Here is a 20,414-nt window from a genome sequence, read left to right as displayed (position 1 = left end):
TGCCGGCTTAGGATCCTAGGATCCTGGGTTCGAATCCCGGTCGATCGCTGAATTAACGCCAGGGGGGTTGACTCAGCCTGTCATCCTTCCAAGGTCGGCTAATTGAGTACCAGTTCACTGGTAATTCCTTGTTTGTCGTTAAAGGCGGCAAAAAGGGTTGGCGTCAGGAAGGGCATCCGGCCGTAAAACATTGCTTCAAAAAGGGGACCAAAAAACAACAACAACCATGGTTCCCGAAAAAGGCCAACCCCCGCTTTGCGGGAAAAATGGCCTCTAAAGGTGGTTATTTTATATATAATATGACATTTGCTAGATATCGACAAATCAAATGGTGGTGATCTTGAATTTCAACCTGAAATTGACCATTATATTGATTTATATGCATTTTTAAAAGCAAATAATGGTTCCATTGGATTCGTCATGTACAGAAACATACAAAAAGACACTTCATTCAGGTTTCTGCGTTGACTATTCATAAAGATATGACAACAGATATTTCAAATCGGCCGGCGGCCATTTTGGATTTTTCCACTTTATGGGCTTCTCGGAGAAAATCCTGCTTGGTACTATATCTAAAATCAATTAGTAGGTCCTTAACATCATATATGCCAATTTTGGTGCTTTTACCACAAAACCCACAATCATTTCACAAATCTGCCCCACTATAGACATGAAGGACTTGTATCACTAGAAAGGGATCTCAAAGATTTCATTGCTATTGCCAATGTTCGCATTGGCGTTCAGGTTGAAAGGTACGAGGAGAGCTCGGCGGGTGAAGTACCAACCGAGAATGAAGGTGTGGAGGTTGAAAGAGGTGACAGTGAGAGAGGCATTAAAAAAGAGGCTGAGTATGGTAGAGGATGATGTAGTTGAGCTTGAAAGTGGTTGGATGTCAATGAAAGAAAGTCTGTTGGGAGCCGTTGGTGAGGCATGTGGATGGACAAAAGGACCACCAAGGCACTGGGAAACATGGTGGTGGGATGATGAAGTTGGAAAGAAGATTGACGAGAAGAGGAAGAAGTTCAAGGAGTGGCAGAAGGCGAAGGGTACGGGGGTAGAAAAGGAAGAGCATGAAAGTTATAAGGCAGCCAAGAAGGCTGTAAAGAAAGAGGTAGCAAAGGCGCAGGAGGCATGTCGGAAAATGTTCGGAGAACGCTTGGATTTGGAAGAGGGTCAGAGAGTGGTATTCAGCATGGCAAAGCAGATAGCAAAAGAGAGGTGTGATGTGATGGGGGTGAGTTGCTTGAAGGATGAAGTGGGACAAATCGTTGTGGACCCAGATGGAATTAAAGGACGATGGAAGAGATATATGGAAATACTGTTGAATGCAGAGAATGAATGGGATGGCAACATAGAGAGTAACCCAGTTTTAGGACCGGCAGAGAAGATAACCGAGAAGGAAGTTGAGGAAGCGATTAAAGCAATGAAGAGTAGAAAAGCGGGAGGGCCGACGGGAGTTGTGGGAGATATGTTGAAGGCAGCAGGAAGTTGGGGGTGTGAAGAGAATGACAGAGATCTGTAATCTGGTGGTGAAAGAAGGCCACATTCCAGTGGATTGGGAACTGAGTACCCTCGTCCCTCGATACAAGGGGAAAGGTGACCCTCTGGACTGTGGCTCGTATTGAGCGATAAAGTTATTGGAGCATGGAATGAAGATATTGGAAAGGGTGTTGGAGAGGAGGATAAGGAAGAAAGTGAAGATTGACGAAATGCAGTTTGGATTTATGCCAGGAAGAGGAACGACAGATGCGCTTTTTATTGTGAGGCAGTTGCAGGAGAAGTACATGGAGAAGAGGAAGAAGTTGTTTCTTGGGTTTGTTGATCTGGAGAAAGCATTCGATAGGGTTCCACGTGAAGTTGTGACATGGGCATTGAGGAAGTTAGGAGTGGAGGAATGGTTGATCAGAGTAGTGAAGGCAATGTACAAAAGAGCGTGCACAGCTGTAAGGACGAAGGACAGGAACAGTGGTGAGTTTGAGGTGAAGGTGGGAGTGCATCAGGAGTCGGTACTAAGTCCACTACTATTTGTAGCTGTGATGGAGGTGCTGGCTCGGAACGTAAAGGAGGGTTTACCATGGGAGTTGTTGTATGCAGATGATCTGGTGTTGATTGCAGAAAGTATGGATGGACTGAAGGAGAAGATGAACAAGTGGAAGGAATGTATGGAGACTAAAGGTCTGAAGGTGAATATCGGAAAAACAAAGGTGATGGCAAGTGGTAAAGCATGTGGTGAGGTGGAAAGAACTGGGAAGTGGCCATGTGCTATGTGCAGGAAGGGTGTCGGAGTGAACTCAATTCAAAGTACAATGTGCGCTGAGTGGGTTCATCAAAAATGTAGTGGTTTGAGAGGGTCATTAACCAGTGTGGCAGCTACATTCAAGTGTAAGGTGTGCACAGGGGGAGCTGCAGATGGAGGAAATGTTGAGTTGGATCTTGGAAACGGCGTGAAGCTGGAAGGTGTGAAAACATTTTGTTACCTCGGAGACATGCTGAATGGAGAAGGTGGATCAGACTCGGCAACGGTTGCTGGAGTGAGATGTGCATGGAAGAAGTTTCGGGAACTGAGTGGCGTGCTGACGAGGAGGGGAGTGTCGTTGAAGCTGAAGGGAAAGGTGTATGCTGCATGTGTGAGAAGTGTTATGATTTATGGGAGCGAGACATGGGTAATGAACGTAGAGCAGCAACGAAGGCTGGAAAGGTTGGAAATGCGAATGGTTTCGGTGGATGTGTGGAGTATCCTTGAGAGAGAGGAAGCCAAATGATGAATTGCGAAAGATGATGGGAATAGAGCCTGTGATGGATGCTGTGAAGAGAAACAGTTTGAGATGGTTTGCTCATGTGTTGAGGAAGGATGAAAGTGACTGGTTGAGAAGAGTGATGGAAATGAATGTGGAAGGAAGTAGAGGATGGGGAAGACCGAGAAAGACTTGGCTAAAGATGGTCGAAGAAGAAATGCGGGCTAGGGGGTTAACAAGGGGAGATGCAGTAAATAGGGCAGAAAATAGATGCAAAACATTGTCATGGGGACCGCATGATTAACCCCCGCTCTTGCAGGGAAAATGGCTTTTTTAAATGCCTGTTGTTGTTGTTGTTTGTGCCACTGTTCTCCCTTCTTGTGTTAATGTTACAATTGATCAGTTGAATGATGATTCAGGTATTGTAGCAACGCTTAAATCACATAATGCTACGTATCACAAACTGTAGAAGCTAATGTAGTAGTTTTCGTGTCAAAAGGGCTCGAAAGCATGATGTTGGGTCCTCCTTAGTAGCGAGTCCTAAAAAGCTTCGATCATGTCAACCCAAAGCCTGTGGTATTCATTGTGTCACATGTGAGGGGGAGGATACAGATGACCTTCACAAGGCAGTAACAGATAATGTTGATTCCAATTTGAGATGCTGGGCAGAATCCAGTAAAAAATTTCAGCTTCTTGGTAGATTAGTTTCACAAGCTTCCGATGTGCATGCAGCAGATATGTACCACCATGCCAAATGTTATCTCAAGTTGCGGTATGCAGCACAACAGCAAGCGTCTTGTGACACTGCAAGGGTGTCAGAAGAAGGAGAAGCGTCTACCAGTGAGTGGGGGACAACCTTTGACCCTCTAACTATTGCGCAAATTGTTGTGCTAGTTGAGGATTCAAATAACTCCTTCACAATCTCGTATTTGCGGCAACTCTATCGGAACCTTATGAAAGACAGCGGGCATCCGTGTCTTGATTATGAACCCCACACAACAAGATTCAAGCAACATCTTCTCAGCTATCTGCCTGAATGGAGTGAACACCAGAAAGGGAGGGACACATACATCGCAAGAAAGGAACAAGTGGTTGAGAGAGTAGCTAGAGCTCATGATTCCAACCAGATTGATCATGATGAGGCGATTTTGTTGATGAGGGCCACCTTGGTTTTACACAAGTATTGCTTACAACCAGGCCACACATTTGACGGCTCCTTCCCGTTCAGCATGTCAAAAGGGCACTGCTGCAGGCCAGCTTCTACTGGAATCAGGCAACCTCTGTCCAGCAAAATATCGCAGAGTTCAGTACGTGGGGCTGGTACTGGGACTCCACGACCAAGACTTGGGAACCTTACTGGACGCATCTTGCAGATGCCAGTAAAGCCTGCGCCATCCTCCTCCGCTGTGGCTGCAAAACGTCATGTAGTGGGCGCTGCAAATGCTGTAAAGCTGGAGTCCGTTGCACCTCGATATGTGGATGCGAGGGTGCCTGTACCAACAATGAGGGTCGAGACAACGATATTTGAGTAATCTGGTTGTGTGATTAGGATAAAACAAAAATCCACTCGTCACCTCAACAGCTACTATCCAAAAACAGTCACCCTGGTAAATCAAAAGGACTGAGAACATATACCTGAGAACTTATCCCCCCCCCCCGCCCCCCCAATGGACATAATTACGACTCACTTGTACATATATTGATGCATGTACTGGTTGTTAACTGTATCAATAGGAATGGGTTCGACTCTTCAATTTGTAGAATTGTTTCAACAAAAATGACATATGTAAGAAACATAGGTTGATTGTTTTCACCAGTTTAATCTTAACTCGTTCCTCCAACTCTACACTCAATCTGGGTGAAAATGTACGTAAAATGTATTTTTCGGGATAGCGGCCATATTGGTAATATGCAAATTAGAGTGCTCTCGATAGATTCAATCATATCAATCTGAGTACTCCAATGTGTTTGTAATGCTCAAAAAGCATAAAATAGACACCATGTTTGCCAAAAGAGTCACAAGTTATGGTAAAACTCATTTTCGGGTAGTCACCATCTTGGAAATATGCAAATTAGGGGTCCAGACACACCAAATCGTAAAGATAAGCATTCCAACGTGTTTCTAATGGTGAAAAAAAACATAAAATAGACACCACGTTTGTATATGTAGCTCATCTGGATCAAAAGTGAAAGCCAAAACCTTGATCGGGCGGCGGCCATATTGTAATTGGCCGCCATGGTGACCCCGGGGGTCACCGGTTCGGGCGCTCTCGCTAAATCATGAGAGTGAAGGAGTCCGGACTCCAGCAGAATACGGATAAAAGGATGGCAAGGCACAAACTCGTCCGAGAAGATGTTTATTCGTAAAACCAACTCGGGAACACGAAAAAGCCCGTTTATCGGGCCAGAAAAACCGAAACCGAAACCGAAAGCCACGCCTCTCAAACGAGGCGTGCTTCGGTGGTCACGTGATCTACAGGTGTAGCTCATTATACCCGCACGCGCGGCACGCTTTGGCGGTCACGTGACCAGCCACTCTGGCGCCGGGGATCCCCGCCGGTGACGTCACCGGCTGAAGCAAGGAGATTCTGATGCCGGTCTTGCTTGGGGGACCCATGGGTCGCTACACACGCCCCCCCAGAATGGACTTGGTCCAGGTAGGTCAACCTGAGGGGGGTCCGGATGACCCGACCGAAACGACCCCTGGCCGGTAGCGGGGGGGGGGGGGGGGGGGGTCCGGTGTGGTGGTGGATGGTCGGACGGGGGGGTGTAGTGGACGGGGGGCGGCCGCACCGCGGAGGCAGAGCCAGCCGTGGTGGCTGGCCGATGTCCATGTGGGCCGGTTTGAGGCAGTCCAGTGAGATCCGGTCCGCCCGGCCGCCGATGCTGACGATGAAGGACTTGTTGTCCCGGCATAGGACCCGGAAGGGTCCGTCGTAAGGTGGCCGGAGCGGCCCCCGGTGCGCGTCGTGGCGCACAAAGACGTACTCCGCCGTGCGGAGTGCTGGGGGGACGTAGGAGTGGGGGTCGCCGTGGCGGGACGTTGGCACCGGGGCGAAACGTTGGGCGGCCTCCTGGAAGTCCGTGCGCTGGCGCGCGGCGGACCAGGGGCTGGTGGCGTCGGGCATGAACTCGCCCGGGACGCAGAGAGTCTGGCCGTACACCAGCTCGGCGGTGGACGCCTGGAGGTCCTCCTTGGGGGCCGTGCGGAGGCCCAAAAGGACCCACGGGAGCCGGTCGACCCACCCGTCGTCCTGGAGGCCGGCCATGAGTGCGGCCTTCATGGAGCGGTGAAACCGCTCACACAACCCGTTGGCATGGGGGTGGTAGGCCGTGGTGCGGTGCAGAGTGACTCCCAATGAGCGGGCGACTGCGCCCCAAAGTTCGGATGTGAACTGTGGGCCGCGGTCGGACGAGATGTCCGCCGGTGCGCCGAAGTGCGCGACCCAGGTGGCGATGAACGCCTGCGCCACGTCGGCAGTGGTGGTGGAGGTGAGGGGCACGGCCTCCGGCCACCTGGTGGTCCTGTCCACCATGGTGAGCAGGTGGGTGAACCCCCGCGATGGGGGCAGGGGACCCACCAGGTCCACGTGGACGTGGTCGAAACGCCGCTCTGGCACGGTGAAAGGAGCCAACGGAGCCAGGGTGTGACGGTGGACCTTGGCAGGCTGTGCAGGCGTTGGCCCAGTCGCGGACGTCTCGTCGCAACCCGTGCCAGACGAAGCGTGCCGACACCAGCTTCTGGGACGCCTTCCGGCTTGGGTGCGAGAGGTCGTGGAGGGAAGCGAAAATGCGGCGCCGCCAGGAGACCGGCACGACGGGGCGCGGTCGGCCCTGGGAGACGTCGCAAAGCAGGACCGTGCCCGCGAAGGGGACGTCAGCCAAGCGGAGGCCCGTGTCTGCCACCCTGAGCGCCTGCACCGTGCCGTCGGTGGTCTGGTCCGTCGCCATCAGGGCGAAATCCACGCCGAGGTGGACGGCGTTGGCGCCGGCCCGAGAAAGGCAGTCGGCCACGGTGTTGTCTTTCCCGGCGACATGCCGGATGTCCGTGGTGTATTCCGACACGGCGGAGAGGTGGCGCTGCTGGCGGGCCGACCACGGCTCCGTGACCTTGGCCATTGCGAAAATCAATGGTTTGTGGTCGACAAAGGCCATGAATGGGTGGCCCTCCAGGAGGTGGCGAAAATGGCGGACGGCCAGGTACAGCCCGAGGAGCTCGCGGTCGAACGTGCTGTATTTCAGCTCGTTGGGCAGGAGTTGCCGGCTGAAGAACGCGAGCGGCTGCCAGGCCCCGTTCACCCATTGCTCATGGACCGCGCCCACGGCGTAGTCGGAGGCGTCCGTGGTGAGGGCGATGGGGGCATGGGGTACCGGGTGGGCCAGCAGCGTGGCGTTGGCGAGGGCCCGTTTCGTGCCCGCAAAAGCCACGTCCATGTCCGTGGACCAGACGACGTCGTGCTTCGCCGGCTGGCCTCGGAGGGCGGCGTACAAGGGCCGCATGAGTTGCGCCGCTCGGGGCACGAAGCGGTGGTAGAAGTTCACCATCCCGAGGAACTCCTGCAGCGCCTTGACGGAGCGGGGGCGCGGGAAAGCGGCGATGGCCTCGACTTTGGCCGGCAGCGGCACAGCGCCGTGCCGGGTGATGCGGTGGCCCAAAAAGTCGATCGTCGCCGCACCAAAGTGACATTTGGCCGGGTTGACAATCAGGCCGTGCTCGCTGAGGCGGCCGAAGAGCGTCCGGAGGTGGAGGAGATGCTCGGCTCTGGACGTGCTGGCGACGAGGATGTCGTCCAGGTAGGTGAAGAGGAACGGCAGGTCGCGCAGCACGCCGTCCATTAGGCGCTGGAACGCCTGCGCCACGTTTTTGAGGCCGAAGGGCATCCGGAGGAACTCAAAGAGGCCGAAAGGTGTGATCACGGCCGTCTTTGGGATGTCGGCCGGGGGGACGAGCACCTGGTGATACCCCCGAATCAGGTCCACTTTAGAAAAAATGGTCCGCCCTGCCAACCGGGCGGAAAAATCCTGGATGTGCGGGACGGGGTACCTGTCGGGGGTAGTGGCGTCGTTGAGGCGGCGGTAGTCGCCGCATGGCCGCCATCCGCCCCCCGGCTTCGGGACGATGTGCAACGGCGAGGCCCAGGCGCTGCCGGAGCGCCGTACGATGCCGAGGCGCTCCAGCGCCGTGAACTCGGCCTTGGCGACGGCGAGTTTGGCGGGGTCGAGACGGCGAGCCCGGGCGTACACCGGCGGGCCCGTAGTGGGGATGTGATGCTCGATGCCGTGCCTCACCGCGATGGCCGAAAAAGTCGGCCGCGTGAGGGCCGGGAACTCCGCGAGGAGACGTGCGAAGTCGTCCGCCAATGGGAGGGCGCAGGAAAACTCGGTGGGTGCGGCCCGGCTCAAGGCGCACGCCAGGGAGCTGAAAGTCTCGGCGTTGACGAGACGCCGGCGTTTCACGTCTACCAGCAGCCCGTGGGTGCACAAGAAATCGGCCCCGAGCAAAGCCATGGGGATGTCCGCCGTCACGAACTCCCAGTGAAAGAGCTGGCTGCCGAAGCGGAGGGCGACGGTGCGTGGGCCGAAAGTGCGGATGGCGGAGCCGTTGGCCGCGACCAATGGGGGGCCGCAGACGGCGGCCCGCCTGTCCTCCGCCGAAGCGGGAATGACGCTCAGCTGGGCGCCGGTGTCGCAGAGGAAGCGCCGCCCCGACGCTCGGTCCGCGATGAACAGCAGGTTTCCGGAACGGCCGGCGTTCATTGCTGGGAGGGAACGCTGGCTCGCCCGTTTCCCGGGGGGAGAGAGATTGCTAGTGGGGTGGAGAGAGATTGCTAGTGGGGTGGAGAGAGATTGCTAGTGGGGTGGAGAGAGATTGCTAGTGGGGGGGAGAGAGATTGCTAGTGGGGGGGTGGGGGAGAGATTGCTAGTGGGGGGAGAGAGATTGCTATTGGGGGGAGAGATTGATAGGGGGGGTGGGGGGCGGAAATTGAGAGAGGACAATTCAGAGATGGAGATTCAGAGTGGGTGGGAGGGAGAAGGGAAGAGGGAGGGTGAGGGAGATAAGGTCGAGATGGTGGAGAATCAGAGGGGTTCAAATCTTTCTACACAAACACAATGCATTTCCTTTTCCACTGGCATGGGAGGGTGGTAATTAAGCGAGACAAAAATTGTGACTGATATAACTATGCGAGGCATCCTTTATGTGTTGTATGCGTCTCCCCAGGGTCTTCCAAAACTGCAACAGTATGATTGTGTGTTTTGCAGTGGATATTGAGGGCAGAGTTGGAGATGACGTGTTCGAGAGCCGCTCTGTGAGCTTCTGCATGGGCGAGGGAGAAGAACATGGCGTTCCAAACGGTGTTGAGAAAGCTCTGGAGAAGATGCAAAAGGGAGAAGAAAGCTTGCTCCTCTTAAAACCCAAGTATGATTCAGTGTTTGTAAACGTAATGAAGATAAATAAACAAAAAAAATTTTGTTGATGCATTCAGACAAAATTCTAACCAACTGTTGATCAACTGCTGCTCGCAATGCATTCACGTTGAAATCTAGCTGTGACAACCTGCCGCTCATTTCAACTTACGAAGATAATTCGGCAGCACAGTTAATTACCCAGTTCGTAATGTTTTTAAAATTAAATTTGAAGGTTTTCAATTTTTTTTAACAAGTCATGGCATTAATAAGACTTTGACACAATACAGTTAAATCTGTTGAACTACATTTTAACTAAAAGTGAGCCACAGACATTTCACACAAAGCCAGTGATTTTAAAAGATTATCTATTTTGTGCGTTTGTTCGGCCAGGGTAGTCCAGCAGAATAAGCTAGGTTGCTTACACTGCCTCTTTAGGGCAGGTTGGAAATGCGCAGGCCTGCCTTGTTGCCTCGTTTACATTGCCTCTGGCCTTGCAACGAGTGGGCTGAAAGGCAGCTCGATACACCGGGGCCCTGCAGGTGACTCAAACAAACTGGATGAGTTCATCAAACTGATGTTATCACGCAAGATGCCTGGTTATGCTGTGGTCTGAATCTGTGCAGCAGCAGTTGTGGAAGAGCAGACATGAGGTTTTTGTTTTTTTATTTGTCGGGAGAATTTTAAATCAATCGGGAATAATGATTTGGAGGGGAGCTCGGGAGAAAAAAAAAAATGAACTGGATTTTATTTTAATTATAATATACATCTTAAAGTCTCGTGCTAGAGGTAGGACACATAAATGATCAGGGAACAACAAAACAAAGGGAACAGAAGGAGAAAGGGGAAACGCCAATAGCAGGGTGGGTGGACAAAGTCGACGGAGACCGACAAACAAGGGATACAGATAACGATGAGGGGTAGGGAAGAACACAAGGGGTGAATAACATGGATACATAAGCAAAATAGAGTAGCGCGCCAACCTCCACCAGGCTGAACAGTTTTTTTTTTGTTTTTTTTTGTATACAGAATCGAGGCTCGTGAAAGAGCTAACATTTATCACAAAAAAAATAAAATCAAACAGCCAAACAAAATATATAAAAAGAGGGAGCGGTAGACAAGATGGGGAGAGAAGGGGAAGCACACAAACACAACATTTGAGAGTAGGGACATCGGGAGATGTGTGGGAGGGAGAGGGCTTGGGGGGAGGAGGCGTGGGGAGGGGGAGGGGGGTGGGAGAAATATAAAACACAAGGACACCAAGGACTTCCAGGAAAGAAGTTGGTATTTCAAAAAAGTGGATTTTGGGTGAAATTAGCAGGGGTAGAAAAGATCAAGGTTTTGGATGGGGGAAGATAAGAGATGGCGGTGACCAGCTGTTTTAAAGACCTGGAGGGAGGAGAGGGATTGAAGAGAGTGAGGGAGTTTGCTCCAGAGGTAGGAGAAAAGCAGAATGAAAGAGTGAAGGTGAGCAAAGAGTCTTGATTTTGGCTGTTTCATCAGAAGAGGGTTGCTGACAGATCTTGTGCGTCCTGCAGGAATATTTGGGGGATAGAGCACAGACAGCGCAGGGGGAGCAACGCCAGAGAGGAGTCGGTAAAAGACAAAAAGACCACCTACCTGCCTGCGGTGAGAGAGACAAAGGCCCTCAGAATCGGCTACATCGCAGGAGATTCCAATGATTCTGAATGCTTTGGTTTCAACCGTGTGAAGCCGAGATAGGTGTGAGGCAGGAGCACCAGCCCAGATGGGAGAACATTATTCCATTGAGCTGCGGATGAAAACTTTGTATGTGGTGAGGAGCTCAAGTGCCCAGAAAGGACTTCACACGACGGAGGATGCCCAGTTGGCGACTGGCTTTGGAGGCCAGCTTGGAAATGTGGTTTTCCCAGGAAAGATCATGGCAGATAGTGAGACCCAAAAGCTTGAGTGACAGAACTTCCTTCTTCAAGAGGATTGTTCAGAAAGTTGATGGGAGGGTTGTCCAGACGGTCTTTTCGGAGAGACAAAGTGAGAGTGTGAGATTTGTCACTATTGAAAGACATGTTCGACTTGCTTGACCAGTTTGTGATATTGTCCAGGTCTGCAGAAAGTGAAGAGGCAGCTGCCTGCCAATTTGAGGGTTGAGTTATGGAGCGGCAGAGAGTGGAGTCATCAGCAAAGAGGATTTTCTTGTTGTATTTCTGATAACTTTTCCAGAGAGGATTTTCTTTCCAGAGAGAGAGGATCTTGTCCATTAAAAATTTTGTTTGCCAACTAACAAACAAATAGACAGGGGTGAAAATATAACCTCCATCCACCTTTAGTGGCGGAGATTAAAAAAAAATTGGGAGGGGTGGTGGTGGTGGTTTAACGGGTTGAGAGAAGATCATAGTTTTGGATGGGGGGATAATAATAATAATACATTTATTTTTGTGCCCCGGCGCACAGCGGAGCGAAAGGGGGACTATGGTTTTCCCCTCCGTCTGTGTGTCCGTCCGTCCGTGCGTGCGTGTGTGCGTGCGGGCGTGCGTGTTTGCGGGCGTGCGTGCGTGCATAAGCGAAGGACCGCATTCGAATTTGGTGTGTGGGTGCAACCCACGTCAAAATCCAAGATGGCCACCGCCATGTATGTCTGATGCCATGTTTGTCTGAACCTTGTGAGATGAATATCTTTTTAAAAAAGCGAAGTACCAACTTCTAATCTGGTGTGTGGGTGTATCTCGGCATAAGGAAGAACGCTATTGAAAATTGGGTCGCCACGTCAAAATCCAAGATGGCCGCCACCATATATATGTCTGAACCTTGTGAGCGGAATATCTTGAAAAATAAGCGAAGTACCAACTTCTAATCTGGTGTGTCGGTGTATCTAGGCACAAGCAAGAAGGCTGTTTAAAATTGGGTCGCCACGTCAAATTCCAAGATGGCCGCCGTCATGTATGTCTGAACCTTGTGAGATGAATATCTTGAAAAATAAGCGAAGTACCAACTTCTAATTTGGTGTGTGGGTGTATCTCGGCATAAGGAAGAACACTATTGAAAATTGGGTCGCCACGTCAAACTCCAAGATGGCCGCCACCATATATATGTCTGAACCTTGTGAGTGAAATATCTTGGAAAATAAGCAAAGTACCAACTTCTAATCTGGTGTTTGGGTGTATCTAGGCACAAGGAAGAACGCTATTGAAAATTGGGTCGCCACGTCAAAATCCAAGATGGCCGCCGCCATGTATGTCTGAACCTTGTGAGCGGAATATCTTGAAAAATAAGCGAAGTACCAACTTCTAATCTGGTGTGTGGGTATATCTAGGCATAAGGAAGAACGCTATTGAAAATTGGATCGCCATGTCAAAATCCAAGATGGCCGCCTCCATGTATGTCTGAACCTTGTGAGCGAAATATCATATCATAGCATGTTTTCTGCGTCTTCCACTTTGTCAACTCGCATCACTTCACCGACGGGGGACCTAGGCGTAACGCTTGTATATAGCGCTTTTCAAGAAGCCCAAAGGCGCTTTGACAGAGTACAAAAAACAAGTGCAAAAAGACAAAAATCAATAGGTAAATCATCAAAGCAAAAGGAAGGAGAAGGAGAAGGAGAAGAGATAGTCAGGGGTTAAATGCTGTGGGTTAAATGTTGAATGCAGTGTTGAACAGGTGGGTCTTGAGTGATGTTTTGAATGTGGTGAGTGAGGAGGAGTCTCTGATGGTGTGAGGTAGTGAGTTCCAGAGGGTGGGAGCAGCGATGGAGAAGGCCCTGTCCCCCCAGGATCTGAATTTGGTCCGGATTGGGGGGGGGGGGGTCAGGAGGTTGGTACCAGCAGAGCCGAGGTTGCGGGTGGGAGTGTGTCTAGAGAGGAGGTCAGTCAGGTAGGATGGGGCCAGGTTATGGAGGGCTTTGTAGGTCAAGAGGAGGATTTTGTACTGGATTCTCTGGGGGATGGGGAGCCAGTGAAGCAATAAAGGACGGGGGTGATGTGGTCACGGGTCCGGGAATGGGTGAGTAGACGGGCATCGGAGTTCTGAATGTATTGGACTTGGAGTTTATTGGTGATTATTGAGGGTGAACCATAGAGGAGGCTGTTGCAGTAGTCCAGACGGGAGGTGATGAAGGCGTGGATGAGGGTTTCTGCAGCCGTGGAGGAGAGGGATGGACGGAGACGGGCGATGTTTTTCAGGTGAAAGAAGGCTGTCTTTGTGATCTGTTTCGTGTATTTGTCGAAGGAGAGGGTTTGATCAAAGATGAAGCCAAGATTCCGGATGTGAGGGGAGGTGGATACTGGCAAACCGTCGATGTTGAGGGCAAAGTTATGGGTGGATTTGGTGAGCGTTTTTGGGCCAATGATGATTATTTCAGATTTATCATAGTTAAGTTTGAGGAACTTGATTTGAAGCCAGGATTTTATTTCAGTGATGCAGTTTGTCAGGATAGAGTGGGTGGCGGTGGAGATGGACTTGGTGGAGATGAAAAGCTGGATGTCATCGGCGAAGCAGTGGAATTGGAGACCATGACGGTGGATTAAGTGACCAAGGGGGGACAGGTACAGGATGAAGAGGAGGGGGCCAAGAACTGAACCTTGGGGGACACCTTGGGGGTGGGGAGCAGTGGGGGATTTGCAGTTATTGGTGGAGATGAACTGGCGTCTGTCAGAGAGGTATGATTTGATCCAAGAGAGGGCAGTGCCGGTAATGTTAAAGGTGGTTTCAAGTCGGGTGAGGAGGATGGTGTCAAAGGCGGCGCTGAGGTCGAGGAGGATGAGAATGTTGAGGTTGCCGGCATCAGAGGAGAGGAGAAGGTCGTTGGTGATTTTGAGGAGAGCAGTTTCAGTACTGTGGTTGGAGCGGAATCCGGATTGGAATGTTTCATACAGGTTATTGGCAGAGAGGTGATGTTTGAGTTGAGTGGCTGCAGCGAGTTCCAAAACTTTTGACAGAAAGGGTAGGTTGGAGATGGGTCTGAAGTTGTTTAGGATGTCAGGGTTTAGTCCAGGTTTTTTCAGAATGGGGGTAACAGCAGCAATTTTGAGGGATGGTGGGACGATGTCTGTAGACAGGGAGGAGTTTATTGTTGCAGTGATAAGTGGAGAGAGAGCAGGAAGGGAGGCCTTGACAAAGCTGGAGGGGATGGGGTCAAGAGTGCAGGTGGCAGTTTTCATTCCGATGAGGAGTTCAGAGAGGTCATTAGGGGAGACTGGGGAGAACTGAGACAGGGGTTGGCAGGATAAGGGGGGGGCAGGTAGTTTGAGGGGGAGCGGGTGCGGTGGTGGTTAAGCTGTTGTAGATGTCAATTTTGCTTTGGAAGAATGAAAGGAAGGAGATGCAGTTTTCTACTGTGAATGACTGGGTGGTGGTGTTCAGGGGGCTGAGGAGTTTGTTTATTGTAGAGAAGAGTGCTTTTGGGTTTCCAGGGCCAGAGTGGATAATTTGAGAGTAGTAGGCGGAGCGGGCGTGGGAGAGGGCATCTTTGTAGTGCTGTAGGTGGTCCTTGTAGGCTTGGGAGTGAATTGTGAGACCTGTTTTATTGCGGAGTCTTTCAAGTTGGCGAGCACGAGTTTTCATCAGGCGGAGTTCAGGGGTAAACTAGGGAGCAGAATGGGTGAAAGAAACTGATTTGGTTTTTATAGGCGCAAGCTGGTCAAGGCAGGAGGAGAGAGTGTGGTTGTAGTAGTCAGTGAGGTCAGAAGGGGTGTGGAGGTCAACGAAGGGAGAAGTGGACATTTTTTCAGAGAGGGTGTATGAGAATGAGGTAGGTGAAAGAGCGTTTAGCTTACGGAAGTTGATAGTGCGATAATGCCTTGGTGCTGGGGTGGGGATGTTGATGGTCATAGTGATGGCTAAGTGGTCAGAGAGGGTGAGGTGGGAGCCAGAGAGATGGTGCAAAATTAATCCAGTAGAGCAGACAATGTCCAGAATGTGCCCACGTTTATGGGTAGGAAAGTTGACATGTTGAGTGAGGTTAAGTTAAAGCAGGTGAGTAAATCAGTGAAGTCAGTGGTTATTGTGGAGTCCATGTGGATATTGAAATCATCGAGGAGGAGGATTGAGGGGGAGAGGGAACAGAGCTGGGTTAGAAAGTAGGAGAAGTCAGACAGGAATGATGGGTGTGGTTTGGGAGGGCGGTAGACGACAGCCATGACTGACTGCGTGTGACTAGGGAGTTTAAAAGCCAGGTGTTCAAATGATGGAGCAGATGAGATGGAGATGAGGCTGGTCTTGATGTCCTAAATAATAAATTAATTCCTCCCCATCCTGAACCCCCCCCCCCCCCCCCCCCACCAAAAACACACAGAGGAACATGTATTACCCTGTACTCAAAGCATATATGAAAGATAATGGGTAAAAACGTCTTTATAACAAAGTTATAGAGACATAGCCTGAGGCCATAAAAGACCCACAATTATAGGGGTTCAATTTGAAAAAGAAATCCTCCCCCAACCCATCATCCTGCACAAAAGAAGAACCAATACACACACAGATATATGCATTGGTCTATATTTGAAGGAAATCTGAAAGATCATGGGTAAAAACGTTTTTATAACAAAGTTATTGCAAAACAAAATCGTGCCAGACAAAAAACACCCACGAATGGATCGAAGGGTTCCATTTTAGGGCATATGGTTAATAATCCCCAGTATGTATTGCCTCCCTGTGGTTTTTCCCCAATGTTCTTATAAAACTCAGCCGGCCAGGCGATTGGCTCCATGAGCCGACCAGGCCGCCAGGGACGACAGAAACAGCATTTGCCGATCGGCAAGTGCACCCCGTCATCCAAACATTCCCGAATAGAGATTAGACTCTACCCCCGACGACTCGTGACGGGGAGGCCACGCCTCGACCTTCGTCATTGGGCGCCAAGCAAGGCCGTGAGGCCCAGCCCAGAGGATGACTATTGGTCGTGGCCATGGACTGATGTAATGGGACGTCGGTGATTGGACAGTGTGACATCAGCGGAGGAACATTTGAGAGCAAGGAGAGCAAAAAGAAGCCGTCTCGCCATCTTGGTCTCTTTTTTTTTGGTGCTGGCTTTCGTTGGAGGCAGTCGCATTTTCGCTCGTTCTGGCTCTCAGCTCGAGTGGGACGCTGTTGTCTCAGGTGCGCTGGTGAGGAGATGTGTCGTAGCTTTGGAAGTTTGCAACTTCGGAGGAGGGGGTGTTGTTGACTGTGGTGCTTTTCGGGGGAGGAGAAAGCCGCATCTCGCTTGGCTGTGGAAGCGCGAAAGGCCTGCTTGTTCACGCCTGGGCGTTTTCGGTACCATTTGTTGATGCGCTTGGAGGGGACGAACGTCAACCCCCCTCGTTGAGACCAGAGTTGAGTGCCGGCTGGCAGGAACATCATTTATTTTTATTTAATCTTTCCCCTTGTTTGTATACGAGTCTGAGTGGAGACGTGTCAATTAGGAATTATAGTTTTTACCTCGCCTTTCATTTTTGTCTCTTGCATTTATTTTCATTAGCTTTTTATTTTTGCATTTCATTCTTGTATTGTGGATTTTGCTTGTCCCATATTTGTGTTTGTGGGTCTGGATTAACCCAGTGTCGGTTGTCCGATCAGATAAGGCTTCAGGCCTTTCCCACGCGTGCCAAAGACAATCGCGCCAAGGTTCGAAGTACGCATCGGAGTTAAAGCTCGTTTTGGTCATCCGTCACTCAGGGGTCTTAACCCCGGGGACACGACTACATATATACAGTCACGTGAAAAAGTAAGTACACCCCATGTAAAGTTTTGACTTTTTCAACATACAGCTATTTGATCTTCCTTTCAACAATATTGATAGATAAACGTGATATAATATAACAAATATCATGAAACATTTACATTTTGTAGTCCATTGTATAATTTAAATAAACATAAATGCAAATTTCGCATGTGGAAAAAGTAAGTACACCCCTACATTTATCACTACTTCAAATACCTCAAATTAGAATCAGGTGCACCAGCTCAGGTGCAAATGATGAGAACATCGTTAGAGAGGATCTTGGAGGAACCTGTCTTATTTGTGGATCTTAGAGGAACCTCAGACATTTAGTTTGGTTTGCTCTTTGTTGTTGAAGTGTGCGGCATCACCATGCCTAGATCAAAAGAGCTCTCTGAAGCCTTCAGAAAGAAGGTTATAGATGCCTATGAGTCTGGGAATGGATTTAAAAAGATCTCCAAACAATTTGAAATCAATCATTCGACTGTCCGGAAGATCATCTACAAGTGGAGAAGATTCAAAACAACTGCCAACTTGTTCAGGCCAGGCCGCCCCAGCAAGTTCAGCCCGAGAACAGACCACAAGATGCTGAAAGAAGTCTCTAAGAACCCCAGAATGTCATCACGGGACCTACAGGTAGCTCTTGCCACTGTTGATGTCAAAGTGCACGAGTCTACCATGAGAAAGAGGCTGCACAAATTTGATCTACATGGGAGGTGTGCCAGGAGGAAACCTTTGTTGTCCAGAAAGAACATCAGGGCAAGACTAAAGTTTGCCAATGAACACCTAGGCAAAGACCAGCACTCCTGGAACAATGTGCTCTGGACAGATGAGTCAAAGGTAGAGCTATTTGGCCACAGTACCAGAAGACATGTTTGGCGTAAACCAAAGACAGCATTTGACCACAAGAACATGATACCAACTGTAAAGCATGGTGGTGGAAATATTATGGTTTGGGGCAGCTTTGCTTCGGCGGTTCCTCGGGCGAGTGAGGCGTGCTTCGAGCTCTCCACGGCATCGAAGTTTGAGTGTTTTCCCATTCTTGTCTTTGTCAAATTTCCACTGGTTATTTTGCTGTGTACGTGTTATTGTGTGTTTCTAGTTGGTGTTGGTTTGTGGTTCGTGCAAACTTGTGTGTAATTCATCGTTTTCTGGGTCGTACCTCGTGCGCGGCCTGGTGACTTGGGGCTTCCCTTCCCCCGTCGGTGTTTTGTCGGTTTGGGTTATTTCCTTCGCTGTATTGCTTGTTTCTTTTATTTTGTTTTCTCCCCCTCACCTCACCTCCCGAGACAAAGAATTCTATATTGATTCTTTCTCTCCTCCCGGACACGTGCTTGTTCGCTCTCCTCCTCGTCTCGGCTTGTGCCCCGCCCCCTGTATCTCGTTTTTCTTCCGCCTCTGCTCCTTTCTCAAATCCACGTTCTCGCTTGGAGACTTTTCCAGGATTGTTTTTCATGGTTTTCATGGTTCTGTTTGGATATTGTTGGAATATGTTTAAACCGCAGCCGTGATGCTGACGCCGCCGCCCCCCCCCCCCCCCCCCCCCCCCAGAATTTCCATGTTTTAAACGTTTCCCCACGCTAGCAGGGAAAATGGCCTTAAAATGCATGTTGTTGTTGTTGTTGCAGCTTTGCTGCATCAGGGCCTGAGCAGCTCACCATCATATAATCCACTATGAATTCTTCATTGTACCAGAGGGTGCTTGAGGATAATGTGAGGCCATCTGTCGGAAAGTTGAAGCTCAACCGAAGGTGGACCTTGCAACATGACAATGACCCGAAACATACCAGTAAATCCACCAAGGAATGGCTGAAAAGAAAGAAATGGAGGGTTCTGGAATGGCCATGTCAAAGCCCGGATCTAAATCCCATCGAGATGTTGTGGGCGGATTTGAAACGAGCTGTGCATGCAGGAAACCCCTCAAACATCACACAGCTGAAAGAATTCTGCATGGAGGAATGGGCAAAAATTTCTCCCAGTCGATGTCGGAGAGTGGTAGACAGTTATAAGAAACGCCTACTTGAGGTTGTTTCTACCAAAGGGGGCAATACCACCTATTAGAGCCAATGGTGTACTTACTTTTTCCACATGTGAAATTTGCATTTATGTTTATTTAAATTATACAATGGACTACAAAATGTAAATGTTTCATGATATTTGTTATATTATATCACCTTTATCTTTCAATATTGTTGAAATGAAGATCAAATAGCTGTATGTTGAAATATGTTGAAAAAGTCAAAACTTTACATGGGGTGTACTTACTTTTTCACGTGACTGTATATATATATATATATCTATATATATACACACACACACTATTATAGATGCAGATAGACATGTTATCCCTTAAATATAATTTTGTAATAAAATTATAACGATTTAACACATGTTTAACTGTATCAATCAAAACGTATGATGATTTCATCAGTCGAATACATAAATATAAAGATATGTATTTTTTAAACGAGGTTGAATGAATGCATGTTGCAGGTATGCCTTTGGTGATGAAGGGAAAGAGGAATTTGGCATTGCTCCAAACACAGACGTCGTGTATAAAGTGAAACTCAAGGACTTTGAGAAGGTGAGTTTCTCATCTTGGAGGATTTCTCATTAAGTTACAGCTTGAAGGTGATTTTAATTTCCTTAAAGACCAGACGGTGGATTGTGTGAGGAGTGAGTGGGTGTATTTATTTGGTGTCTGTAATTGTTCAATTGTGTGAAATGTTTCGGAAATTCCTTTGACTTTTTCTTTTCCAGGCAAAGGAGTCTTGGGAGATGGATACTAAGGAAAAGCTGGAACAATCTGCAATTGTGAAGGACAAGGGTAGCAAATATTTCAAGGTTATTATACAACTACCTACTACTACTACCACCACTTTGATGGCCCTATTTATTCCCACCTTCTTGTGAGGAACGTTTTTGACACTAGTCTTTCATGAACCAGCTGGCCAGGGCTGACATTCTACTGAAAGTGAAAGGAATTTGTAATTTACCCAGGGTACCAGCGATAACTCGTCTATTTGTGAAGGACACCATGCGATGTTAAACGTCCACCAACTAATGCCAGCAGACAAGACGCAGTTTAACGTAATCTGAAGGACCACACGCACACGCACACACGCTCGCCTTGCCTGCGAGACACCAAAGTGACATTCTTTAGCTCGGTTGAGATTAGACTGCTCAGGCGAGTGTGATTACCTCTAGGTTATCATGACAGCTTCTTCATAGTTATTATAATTCGTGAGCATTTCCCATGCGTCTGCAGACTTTGCCAGTTTCTTTCACCAATCTGGTCGTTCGAGATTGATGAAAGTAAAATGTTTCCGTTATTCCTGACTCTCTGACTTTGTCCTTCAGATCTGGTAGGCTTGCGTGTCAGGGATATATATACTGGATAATTTCCCGGTCTTGTATACCTGTTACATGCAATGTTAAAACAACAAATCCGAATTGATTTTTTTAAATCGGGATGTTCTCGGCATCAAAAGGAGCCAATCACAGGAATTGATTGAACAACGATGGGTGCTTTGTATTACCTGTTCAGAAGTTGCGGTTCCAAAGCTACCTCAGCAATGGAGGAATCTCTGAGAACAATTAGG

At 49.2% G+C, this 20,414-nt stretch overlaps 1 protein-coding gene across 1 annotated transcript in view; it reads left to right on the top strand.

Moving 5' to 3' along the window:
• The window catches only part of LOC137438635 (peptidyl-prolyl cis-trans isomerase FKBP4), a 64,430-nt gene that overhangs the window by 21,686 nt on the left and 22,330 nt on the right, over positions 1–20,414 (top strand). Inside the window, exons 5-7 of the mRNA XM_068133858.2 lie at positions 8,997–9,153; positions 19,306–19,396; positions 19,573–19,656. Of these exons, the coding sequence (XP_067989959.2) occupies positions 8,997–9,153; positions 19,306–19,396; positions 19,573–19,656 (332 nt within the window). The remainder of the gene's footprint in view (positions 1–8,996; positions 9,154–19,305; positions 19,397–19,572; positions 19,657–20,414) is intronic.

This window comes from Myxine glutinosa, chromosome 13 (assembly GCF_964187855.1).
Source record: "Myxine glutinosa chromosome 13, kmMyxGlut1.1, whole genome shotgun sequence".
Classification (NCBI taxonomy): Eukaryota; Metazoa; Chordata; class Myxini; order Myxiniformes; family Myxinidae; genus Myxine; species Myxine glutinosa.
Note: the sequence above shows the minus strand (reverse complement) of the source record. Positions and strands in the feature narration are given on the sequence as shown.